Source organism: Delphinus delphis, chromosome 7, assembly GCF_949987515.2.
Source record: "Delphinus delphis chromosome 7, mDelDel1.2, whole genome shotgun sequence".
Classification (NCBI taxonomy): Eukaryota; Metazoa; Chordata; class Mammalia; order Artiodactyla; family Delphinidae; genus Delphinus; species Delphinus delphis.
In genome coordinates, this window is record NC_082689.1 from 21,082,688 (window position 1) to 21,095,365 (window position 12,678).

The following is a 12,678-nucleotide window of genomic DNA, read 5'->3' on the forward strand; positions in this document are numbered from 1 at the left end:
AGTGGGGCTGGCGACTCCCCTGCCCTGCCCACCTCGCACGCGGCACGGGACGAACTCCTGAAAGGTGCTCTGCTGGCTTGTAAGATTGCACCCCCCCCCCACCCCTGCACAGCACTAACGCCGTGTGCTGAAGACCCGTGTGTCCCCCGAGCTGGCTCAAGGCTCTGCGGCCCAGCCCACACCTTCTCCCCCGCTTTCCCTGAGCTCCCACAGGCTCTGGCTCCCGCGTCTCCGAAGGCCCTGGAACGGACTGTAACGATCTGCGTGTGTGTCGGTCTGTCTTACTGGACTGCAGCTCCCCGGAGACCAGGGGCTGACCGCTCCCTCCACACCCGCAGCACACAGCCCTGGGCAGGGCACAGAGCTGCCTGCGACCTCTGGCTAGCTGAGCCAATGGACGAAGGCGCCTCCCTCGCAGTCAGCCCGCTGCCGGGAAACCCGAGGCAGAGTCCCCACTGCAGTCTTGTTGACTTGAGTGACTCAGAGGTCCTCAAAGAGTTTTCTAAAAGCCCTTTCTTTAGCTCCTTCTGGATGAGATGTGCACTAAACAAGATGCGCAGCAAGATCTGGGAGGCCACTGTAGGTAGAGAATCCTATTTTTAGAGGAGGAAAACACCACTGGCTTTTTCAAGTCACGCGTTTGAATAAAAAACCTTTCGTGTTACCCGGAGGCACTGGGTTTCCCTGTTCTGCCAAGAGGAAAAGCGAGGATAAGCTTCCCCTGGAAACCATCCACCGCAGGCTTCGCCCCGGGACGTCTGTCACCTGGACTAGGGGTGGTAGCTGGCTGGACGGGAGTGGGGATGTGAGAGACTCACACGTTTTCAGGGCTGTATTTGTGAGCCATGTAGACACACTGGGTACTGACAGAGGAGGCCGGAAGCCAGCATCTCTAGACTTTCCTTCTGGAGTACGAAAGGAGTTAGAAGAAGGAAAGCGGCAGCTAAAAGATGTACCATCACATCTGGGAGCAGGACTCTAAACTCTAAAGCCTCCTTTAAAATAAAAACAACTAGGGTAAAAAGTGCTTTTCTTTGGTAGGAAGGGAGCATCCTTGTATCATCTGGAAGAAAATCTATTAACTGTTTGAACTGCACGTCTGAGTCACGCCGACAGAGGGCACCAGATGGCGGCACAGGTCCATGCTGTCCAGGCTGTAGCTCCCGGAGCCCCGGGCTGTTGGGGGTTCACGTGCTCGCCTCCAACGTGACCCCCCGTGGGGACAGGTGGGCTAGAAAGCCCCAGCACAGACCTAGTAAACCACAATTTTTCAAAAAGCGCCCGCCCCTGCCCCAGAAGATCCTAATATGTAGCCAGGGTCGAGAAGCGCTATTTGAGAGAAATGAAAGATCACTTCCCTACGAAACAAAGCCAGTGATTTCTACTCTCCTAGACACCTAGTGGGGCTCCATGAGATTACAGATATGGACGCTCTTTCGAGCAGAAAGTTCCCCAGAGATAAAGTACTTAAGCACCCTGCCAAGTCACTTACAATGATGACAACTCTAAAAGGGGGTTTTAGCTGCTTCTCTAACTTGCTCAGAAGATCGAAACTGACAATGTTGACCAAGCCAGCTGTCAGGCGGTCCTTCCCAGTCACCACGACGTTGATGTGGTCTGGGCTCAGAGACGGCAGCCACTGACGAAAGGCCTGGGGGTGACAGGAGAGGACAAAACCCAAGTGGTGATTCAGCCTGGCAGGTGCCAGCTGTGGCCCCGCTAACCCACCCACCGCCTCTCTCCACGCGGACCAACGTTAACGCCCGCTGAAGACAAACTCGGTCTCTTCCCCTTCCCGCCCTCCTGCATTCAGCATAACCTTGTCCCACGAACAACCGTCGCCTCCCTGTTCCTCCCACCCACCCACACCCCTTCACTTTCCACTAACGGGACACTTCTCTCCTCGGTAAGCAAGCCCTTGTGAGCAGTCGCTTTGGGGTGTCTGTGGATTCCACTTCTGTGACCTCTAGCAAGATGACAAGTTTCTGCGAGGAAAGAATGCAACTCTTTTAAAGAGGAATTTTATAAAGGAATTTTTAGCAGAGCCTGGTACACCACAGGCACTGATGATGATGAACATGTTCAGTGCTTTCTACAAAGGCACCTCCTTTCCCCAGAAATCTTGTCATCTCTAGCCAAAGCCAGTACCTGGAGCCAGTGGACGGCCACCAGGTGCCTCTGTCATTGGCCGGGGGTCTGGGTGCTCCCAGTGAGCCTGGGCTGACACCATTCTGATTCCGGGAGCGCGAGGCCAGGCTCTGTCCTGGTTATAAGCCGCTGACCATCTAATCTTCCCTAGAATTTCCGAGGGTGCTGTGGGAATCTGACGTGTGTTGAACTGTTAGTTCCTAGAGGCTCTGGCACAGTTCAGATCACGAGCACAAGAAGTGAGTGAGGTACTGTTTCGATATGCACTTTTTTTAAGTTTTGCTTTCTCCTGGGTTGGAAGGGCATGTCTGGGCGTCAGGCCCCGTGGCTGCAGGCAGAGCTGCCTCTTCCCCAGGAGCAGCTCACGGGGGCTTAGTAACAGCCTTGGCATGAGGAAGCCGACAGCCACCTCGAGCAGCACGAAGCTGGGAAGAGCTACGGACGATGAACCACGTCTTCCATCCTCACCACGTTTGCTTACGTAGAGTTTCATTCATTTCGTGGGACCACTCTGATCCCTGGATTTATGGGAGACAAAGCTCACAGCTGAGTGATAATACAATGGTCATGTCAGGTTTTTCTGCCATAAAGGTGCCCGGTAGACTGTGAACATCCTGCCCACACCACCCGCTACCGGTGTGGGCCCTGAGCCCAACGACAGGAGGTGCGACCTCAAGGCCCTGGAACGTTCCTCGCTAGCAGCAAGCACGGTGCTTAACCTCTTGGAGAGGCAGTTTTCTCATCTGTCAGTGGGGTTAATATCTTGTGTCTGCTGAACACAGCTGTTTAAGGATTAAGGGAAATAAAGGAAGTAAAACTATTTTGAAACTTAAGTGGGGTAGAGGTGAAAGGTGTTCTTTGCAGGGGCACCGGAGGTGCTCAGGAAGCGTCTACTGACAGACGGAAGCAAGTCTGAGCTTGGTAAGGCCTTGCCCTTCCTCCCTAAAGGCCTAGCCTGATTCTAACTCAGAAACCCAGGAGCCTGGCCTCAGCAGGCTCCCTTCCTCCTCCAGCTGAGACAGATCTTTCGAGCTCCCCAGGTCCTGTCCCCAAACTGTCATTTGATGACTCTGACACTGAGGAAAGGCTTCCTCGTTAAAATCACGGCACCAGGAGAGCTGACCTGCTCCCAGGTGAAGCGCACAGAGGACGGTACCACCACCAGGAGCGGCCACTCCTTCCGGTAATAGGCGGCTATGCAGATGGCTTGGATGGTCTTCCCCAGGCCCATGTCATCAGCAAGCAGCAGGCGGCCTCTTTTCGCTATGGCAAAACTGAAAGCAGACACGGTCAGGACAGAGCACGGCGCGCTTCCCAGGGCTTCGGTTAACCCGCCATCGAGCCGCCGCGTGAAGCCACACGGCTGCTCGGTGTGGGCTACTGGCTCGCAAGAGACCTGCTCCGCCGAGAGGGACGCCAGGGGCCAAACACGGGGCAGAGTAATAATAATCAAGGAAAGACTACAAACAGGGACAACGTGATATGTAGTCGAAGGGGAGGGAGAAGCTCTAGAAGACAATTAGGTCGTGGAAGCCGAGGGAGGGAGTTTCCAGTAAGAGGAGTCACCCTCTGCCCAGCGCAGGCGAGGCCCAGGGGATATAAAGGAAGAGCGTGGGAAACAGTCCCTAACGAGGGGCTGGGAGGGGCACGCTTATCACATGAGGGATCTGCCGGGAAGGGAAGAAGGAAGAGACGATGGGGTGGAAAAATGGCTTTCTCAAGATCAGAGAGGACTCTGTACCCATAAAGCTGGCAAAGACAGAAAACGTTGGAGAAAAGGAGGATGGCCCGAGAGAATGATGGAGCAAGAGTGTTTGTCTAAGAGCAGCACCGACCTCAGCCACGTGTCTCATTACCTAGCAGCCTCCAGGGTCCCCAAGCCCTCCAGGGCAGCAGCCCTTGCTTACAGTTTGTGAATAAAGCATGGAATTATTATTCTACTCCTTCGGAGCCCGACTGGCCTGGGTTGGAATCCCAATTCCACCACCTGGGAGCCGTGTGCCTTTACGCAAGTTATCTGACCTCCTCGTGCCTCCGCTGTAACGTGGAATAACGACGAGGCCTACCCCAGAGAGTGTTACGGGGGCTCGTGATGTTTAAAGCACTTAAAACAGCGCTTGGTGCCGTCGTAAGTGCTGGGGAAGTGCTTCCCTTATAACAATTATTCCCCCAAAGGAGAAAAATAACCAAGACACAAACAGTGATGGTGACTTGCTCGACTGGCATATGAATCAGAGAAAAGCTAAAAGGGTCCCCAGTGCCAGATGCCTGGCCTGCTGCAAACGCCACTCCTCTTTCATCAGAATTCCCGAAGAACTGATCATTGGCTCAGGAACCTGAGGATAAGCCAGTCGACTAGCTCTTCTCCTTTCCTTCTCACCCAGAAAAGACAGAGAACGGCCCCTCTTCTGACCAGCAGCTGCTATGGCCCACAAGAATTCCGGGCTGCACACGGCCTTTCTGAATTGCCTGGAAACAGCGTTTCCGCCCTTCAGAAGCCAGTGCCCAACGAAGGTGGGAAAGCGAGCAGCGGGTCTGCGGGGGGCGTGAGCCCAGGACACCCAGGCTCAGCAGACAACGAGCGTCCTGTCGTGGTCCTGGCACTTCTCTGTCCTCCGAGCTGCCACACGGCCCACCCGGTGAGAGGTGGTGCCCCCTCCCCTCCCCCTTGGCCGTGGCCACCAGACTCCTGCAATGGGGGCGGAGGGAGGGAGCCCACCCTCCCCTTGTCATGCCGACCTTGGTGAAATCTTCCAGACCATTTCCGGGATCATCTCAGACAGACGCATGCAGACAGACAAGTTGTAAAAGACTTATTTTTTTACATTACTTTCTGATTTACAAAACTGGTGGTCAGGATGGCCAGGGGCACCTATGCAACAAACCAGGGAGGGCCTTTTGTTTCAGCCTCCGAGGCGTCGCAACCATTTACAATGTCTGCACGGCTTCATCCACCTGGTCATTCCCAAAGCAGAACAGACCCTTGAATTTCATAGCCTTTCCTTTTACTCTGCCTCGAGGTAGTCCAACTAAGGAACAAAGTGATCACAACTGAGAACAAAGATGTCGCCTGGATAATAGAGAGACAATCGCACAGCTGAATGCCGTAGTTTGGTTTTACACAAAAAACGCTGCACTCATCATCAGAAGATAGGATTTCAGCCCCAATTCCACTTTTGGAAACTAAGCAGCTTTAGACAGAGGACTGTCCTCCTTAGTCTCAACTCACTCCTCTATTAAAAGGAACCGTTTAGATATTAGAGCAGGCTGATATCTAAGAGATTTTGCTCCGTACATTTAAATGAGTTTCCAGTTGTAGTACTTACGTAAAAAACAAAACAAAAACATGGAATTGACAGCCCTTCCCTTAATACCAAACTCCTCCACTTCAGGGAATGAAAGTTAAAATCTGGAATTAATGCAAAGTTTTGAAGAAAGGCTGCAAGTACCATTAGCAGTTTCAGAGCCATAGAGAAAAAGATAGAAACAGCTGGCTGTGCTCTGGCTCTGATGTACATACCCTGGGGTGCCTCGCACCCACCGCCTCTCAGCGTGCACCGCATGTGCCCAGGGATCTCCAGGGGAGCCATGAAGAACCTGGATTCTGAAGATGGGGGCTGCCCAGGAGCTGGGGGTGGGCAACCTCTCTCAGCATTAATGAAGGAGACGGAGGAAGAAAGATGAAAGGGAAAGCCCACCTTGAGCCTGGGTAAAACAAGGCCCAAAGGACATCTCAACAGATGAAAGAAACGGCAAAGTGCGTTATCTAAGAGAGGTGGCAGCTGGAAGGCAAAGGAAGAAAAGGGTGTGGGCAGAGCTGGGACCGTGGGGATGCAGTGAGGTCCCACTGTGCCCAAACTGCACCCGGAGAACAAAATCCTACAGAGACAGCAGCCAAGCTTTAACCAAACCACCACAGGTGGGCTGCACGCGGGCAGGCTGCCTTTGTGGGCCATGTCCATTGACAATGTAGGTCCTTCCTTTGCATGGGGCTCTATCTCCAACCACACGACCTGACATCAGATCTAGCTCTTATTATTTCTACATGGAGCCTCTGCCCTCTCCTCCACCTCCCATCTTTCTACTTGGGGCAAACCTGTCATTTTGTTTCTCCTAAGAAACTGCAGAAAAAGGGACAGGTCAGGACACGGGCTTATCTTTTTTTCTTTCCGTCAATATAATAAGAGCACTTTCCTTTGGAAAACCACCACCTTACACTCTCAGTCCAAGTAATTGGGGTGAGGCAGCCCCTACCCTTTCGCTCCAGGGATGGGCCTGTCACCTGGTCTTACCAGTAAGACCTCCGAGCCCCCCAGAACACAGTGACTGACCAGTTCAAGCGTCAGCACCAAATTTCAGATATTTCGGTGTGGGACCCACTAGAAAAGAGTTGCTTCCGCTGGGCTGCAGAACCGATGGGTGCAAAACGGAAGCCCCTGGCTGCCCCCGCTGCCACACTTGAGGAGCACCTGGCTGAGAACAAAGCAAACTAAGAAGAAAGCAGAGCTGAGAGGGGTACAGAGTCCTGATGAGCTCTTTAGAGACCCTGGGCTTTCTATCACATGCAATGAGAAATCTCTTTTCTTACACTACTTTGAGTTGGGTTTCTGTACACTTGCAATACAGAGTCCTAATTAACTTATGGAATTTGAAATCAGTGGGTACAATCAGGCTTTGGTGACAGTGCACCTGGGCTGTTTAATGCTAATACCCAGATGCCTCTAGACGGCTGTGAAAGAGGAGCATCGTGCAAGAGGGAGCATCTGAAGCCAGTCCGTGGTGAGCGATATAAATCTGAGCAGGAGAGAGCAAGAGGAAGACAGATGAAGAACCTACTTGACTCCAGCTCTCTGAAAGGGCAGCAGGCTCGACACCAGCTTGGAATCCACTTTGGACAGGTCTGCCTCGGGGATGTCTGCCACAGGACACAGAGACGTCTTCTGGAGCTGAGCGGCGAAAGCCAGGGTGAGGGTCTTGGGCAGAGGATCCAGCTGAACTTGTGGAAGGCAGCGCACCCTTTCCACTAGAAAGGAGAACAGAGGTGTGTGAATTGGAGTGTTAATGTCCAAGATTTCTGGGGGAAAAACAAGGGGCTTTGAGATACAAAGTTCAATGGCTGGAATTCTGCTGCATGCCATCTTCTCCGGAAAGTAACTGGAGAGAAAACTGGGTGCAGACAGATGCATGGCAGAGAACCAGTTTTCCCTCTCTATTTCTAGTGTCTGCAAACAAGAGGGCACTCAGTAATGCAAAATTGATCTTCACTACACTACACAAACACCGGAAAGAACTAACGTGTTCTTGCGACCTATCTATTTTTAACCTCAAGTCATTTAAAAAATTATCTTAGTATTCCCATTCAATAAATAAGGACCCATATTCTTCAAAAATCAGCCCAGGAAAAGCAAGGCGTAAAATGAATAAATCTTGTCTTGTTTCCATTCTCCGTATGTTTTATTTTGGTTTCAATGTTTGAGAAGATGAAGAACTTTAAGCTATATGCTGTCACCAGGCAAGGAAGCACTGTGGTCTATGCAGAGAAGCTGTTAGGTATTTCCAAGAAAGATCAGTAGGACAGTAGTGCTATTTACAAACAACAACAAAGGGCAGAGTCCAGGCAAAGGCCACCAACTGACAACAATGCACATGGCCCTGCACACTTTTGACCTTTTCCATAAGAGAATAAGCAGCTCCTCTTGAGAGAGGTGAGTTTTACAGGTATTGGCAAGCTAAGGTCTGTGGGAAAAACAGTCTATTACCTGTTCTGGTAAATAAAGTCTCACTGGAACACAGTGGTGCCTATTTGTTTATGGACTGTCGTTTACTGCTTTCATGCCGTAACGGTGGACCTGAGTCGCTGGGACAGAGACCGCATGGCCCACAAAGCCTAAAATGTTTACTATCTGGCCCTTTACAAAAAAAGTTTACCAACCCCCGCTAAGCGTAGAGTCTAAACTATTACTCAGGGTGACCATGACTCTGTTTCAATTAAAGCTTATATTTAGGGGTCTTTACTTTCCTTCCATGTGTGCTGGTTCCAGACCCCAATATAATGGATGGGGAAATCTCTTCTAGTCAGAGTCTTTAACCCAGGTGGGAAAAATATATGACCTTGGATCTACATGGAAATAAAAGAAAATCAATTTCACTGATTTTTCTCTTTGAAGGAATTTAGCTTCACCTGATTTTAAAATTAAGAGGAAAAAAAAAAAGCCCTTTATTCAATAGAGAAACAGAAAAAGAAAAAACCCAGAGATATAAATAAAACATAATTCTGGGGGGCGGGGGACGGCAGGAGAAGACAAGTTAAAAATTAAAAAGTTAGAGAAAAGAGGATAGACCTAGAAATCCCTGGTAGTAGAATTGTCATTAAACTTCTAATCACAGCCTGCTGTCCTACAGTTGTAGCTTTCAAGATGTTCTTCCCTTTCAACATTTCCTTTGAAAAATCTCACGAGCAGAGTCAGGAGAGTGACCATTGTTTACAGATCCTTGACTGCTCTCTACCTTTTACCTTTTCGGGGCACCCTGAGATAGTCATAGTAACCCACCAAGGGGCTGAGTTCTCCAGGAATCCAGGAGAAGGAATCAAATAGAGAACTTGCGTCTATTTCACTTCTACCTGATATTACTTGAAATTCTAAGGTTGTCAGTTCTCTGCTCCATATGGTCACAAGGTATTCGAAAAGTCTTCTGCCACAGCCGTCAATTGGCAGTCGCAAATACTGATGTGAATATGGAGGGCTGAGCCGTCTACCGCCACCTTAAATTGCCTTGCCTTTTCAGTATATTCAAATCCATCTCTCTCTTTCCCTAAACATAGGTATCAGTTATTTCTGGAAACAGTTTGCATGAATAGAATCACCATGATAAGAAATCAGGTAAGGTTGATGGCTTAATACAAAAGAGTGCCCATACTGATGCAGAAATACACTGCGTGCTTCCAAATTAAGTCTGAGCGTGCTGATTGCTGCACACTTCAAGAGACTAAGCACTCCACGTGCTTTCAAAACCCATTTTCATTTTAATTCTAGTGATCTTCAGCAATCAAATACCTGATGAAAGCTAAGAAAGGGCTAAGGATCCGGCTGCTGTGAAACAGTGCTTTGTAAGCATTATGTCCTTTCAGCCACTCAAGAGGAACAAAAACCACTTTCTACTCTGTTTCCTACCGACTACTATCTCCCCAAATCCTCTGCTGCTGGTTCAGTCAACTGAGTGTTTCTGAGACAGCCTCTATTCACTGTCAGCGACTCACTGCTATCCCTTCCCTGTGCTGGAAGACGACAGGAATGTGCAGTCTGGCTTCATGAGTCATAGAGAAGGTGTTTCTGTAAAATAGCTCTCTGGCAGAATGCTACCGGGCCACACAACAGAGAGATGTTAACGTTTTCAAATAGCAGCTGACAAGATCATCGAGGGGACGAAGAACCCTTCTGGACTGTTGACAGGTGGGGGGAAAACAGAAGGCTTTATGCCAACTTCACTGTGGGCACGAGGAAGCAAGTCACTTAGAAAAGAGGGAAGAGGATCGCTCTGCGACTGGCCTGACCTGGAGACCGTAGTCACCACGTTAGCAGTGAGCACTCACACACTCAGTTCCCACCGTCATTTCTTAATTAGTTTCATACGCACATGGTCACTAGCTCAGGTCAATAATCTGATTTCACATACGAGACCTAGGGGTGAGGAGAGAGGTGCAAATTCCCCAGGTTTACAATCTGTTAACAGTGGAATTGGAACTAAACTGGGAACTGCAGTGTTCTGCAGCACCTCTTCACCTCGGCTTCTTAGTTCACAGACCTGGGCTTCTAAGTTTCCTGCTGGGTCACATCACAAACTCAAAATTGCAATTTTAGTCAGACTTCATTGTGACCCTAACAAGGCTCCCGACAAGGAAAACAACTGCTTTCCTTCTCTGGGTCCAAATTTTCCCCAATCTATGAAATGGGGAGAATCAGTCTTATATTCTATGAACGCTTGACTCTAGAATTCTTAACTCTACACCCATGGCATTATTAATATCACAGGCAAAATCTTACGTGGGGCTGTTATGTGCATTTTTCTGGGTGAAGCATCCATTGTTTTCAGCAGAGGTTTCAAGGAATCTACGGCCCTCAAGACTTGGAACCGTTATATAACGCTATGTCAGTTGCAAGTCATGGTTTTTCAACATTACATTCATCTGCTAGTGCTGTAAATTATCCTGCTTTTTGTTGCTCCGTAAAAGTCAAAGCCTTTATAGCTCACATATTTATATGTCTTTCTGTGGTTGAAAGACAAAGGGGTGAGAGGGACAAACTCACTCCTACCGTTCATCAAAAATTCAGCTTTGGCCAAATAATCTGCTCTAAGTCACGAGTTCCAAATAGCAGACCCAAGGGGTCTCAGGTCAACGTCAGCCATCCCTCCTGCTCCAGCTAGTGGTTGCCGACACTAAATAACTCATCGTATTCAAACTTAGCCTCGAGTTGGCAGCAAGTCTTTCCTCAAGGAATCAAAAGCTCTTCCCTTATATTTACTTTCTGTCAGTAGGGCAAATGTGGATTAAACACCCCATTTTTTACTGAAGGGACACACGGGACCCAGAATATTGAATTACCTACCTGACGCTGCATAGGAAGTCACATAAGGAGGAGACAGAGGGAAGAGACCCTCTTCCTTAAAGCCCTAGCCTGGTGGGCAAGACAGCCAATGATGTGGATCCCCACTCCCAGCCCCACTGAGCTGGAGCATGTCTCTCCTGGCCGAACCCTGGTACCAGAAAGTTCTCAGGGGGTCAGGCAGGAGGAACCTCCATTGTGCCGGCTGCACACCCACTGCAGAATATCGATGGTCTGGAAGATGGGTAACAGACTGGTATTCCAGGACAGGCTGAGCTATGACCACACCCCACCCCCTTTCTCTGCCATACTGGAATTCACTCACTGCCCCACCCAAGCAGAGCAGAGAAGAAAAATGATAAGCCCAAACTGGCTTCCCCTTCTTGTAGTTACATCTGTACACATGGCCCTTCCCTTGGTGAGACTCCAAAGCGCTTATTAAACGCTGATGCGCCCTGGCCTTGGCTTCTGCCTCTGGCAGAGCTCAGCCCATGATGAAGCCTGTAACCACTACGGCCCTCCAGCTTTCACAGACCATCTGGTTCTAGAAGTAAGCTGAGAGAGCCTGTTCTTAGAGGGAATCCAAAGTAGCTTCCATCTAAGCTCAGCAATGCTAGCTTGCCTCTGATTGCCCAAATCCACAAACCCTCACTTCTAATACTTCTGTGATGGGTGTGAGGTTTCACAGGCCTCAAGAATTTGACTAGTAGCGCCTCACCCTGATGGAAGATGAGACCCTGCATCTGCTTGGGCTGCCGTAAAGCCGCCGTCCCAGAGCACAGGGACATGGCTGCCCGAGACCAACTTCACCTTTACTAGTCCTGTACACAAGCATGCGAAGTTACCACGGTGGAGGGGAGGAAGGAGCTGCTTCTTTCAAAATACATTAAATTTAAGGCACATAATTAAGGCTTAACAACAGCATGATATAAAGCAAGCAAGGTGGTCAGCTCACTTAGTTTACTGTACTCTTCCAGGAGAAAGTTCCACTTCCTGGTCTTGACATCTGCAATGACAAGAAACAAATAGGCACACGTGACACCCTGCCCTCCTGCAATGTCACCACACCTACTCATTCATTCCCTGCTTTCACAAACCCCCAGGAACCTCGGGTGATGTGGCTGACCCTGTGCTGGGCACTGAGGACACAGAGATCGAGAGCACCAGTAATTGAGACTTTCACAAAATTTGGGGAGGAAAGACAAGCAGACATGAAGATAGCACTGGGCTGTAAGCGTGGTGATAAAGGGAGCTACGGGGACACAGGACTGGGGACGGTCAGAAGCACTCTGAATCTCCAAGGTGGGGATAATATTGTAGCTTGCACTTATTCACTGCTTACCTTAAGCCAGGCACAGTGCCAAGAGACTCACATGCACCATCTCATCAGTTCCTCAATATGCTATAAGCTGGGCACCATTATTAGCTCCATGTTGCACATGGAAAACAAGCTACTTGTGGTCAGTGTGGTCAAACGGTCTATGTTCAAATCCCAGGTCTGCTGCTTCCTGGATGTGTGACTTTGGGCAAGTTATGCAACTTCCTTGTGCCTCAGGTCCACATGTGAAAAAGGAGCATCCTATAGCCGCTGCCTCACAGGGCTCTTGTGAGCATTACATAAAATTTAAATGTAAAATGCTTATGAAAGAGTTTCTGGCAAACAACGCACTCAAAGAAAAGGTAAACAATGATAAATTATTATTATTCTTCCATCTTCTGATTAGTACGGTGTAGCATAAACTACACATAATATTAACTAAGAAGGGTGAGCATCTGGGTACCCAACATTGACTAATTACTTAGGTTTTCCTACCAATCGACCTTCTGAGAAAATCAAGCAAGCTTCAACTCAGTAAGTGCTTTCTGGGCAGCAAAAATGAATAATTCTCTGTCTGGTCATTGAAGAAGCAAGGCAGTCAGGCAAAAG

The 12,678-nt window shown here is 49.4% G+C and overlaps 1 protein-coding gene across 1 annotated transcript in view; it reads right to left on the bottom strand.

The window, feature by feature from the left end:
• SMARCAL1 (SNF2 related chromatin remodeling annealing helicase 1) overlaps nt 1-12,678 on the bottom strand; it is a 52,436-nt gene that overhangs the window by 31,733 nt on the left and 8,025 nt on the right. Inside the window, exons 6-9 of the mRNA XM_060016145.1 lie at nt 11,707-11,757; nt 6,985-7,171; nt 3,272-3,422; nt 1,493-1,651 (exon numbers count right to left, since the gene is read on the bottom strand). Coding sequence (XP_059872128.1) covers nt 1,493-1,651; nt 3,272-3,422; nt 6,985-7,171; nt 11,707-11,757 — 548 coding nt within the window. The remainder of the gene's footprint in view (nt 1-1,492; nt 1,652-3,271; nt 3,423-6,984; nt 7,172-11,706; nt 11,758-12,678) is intronic.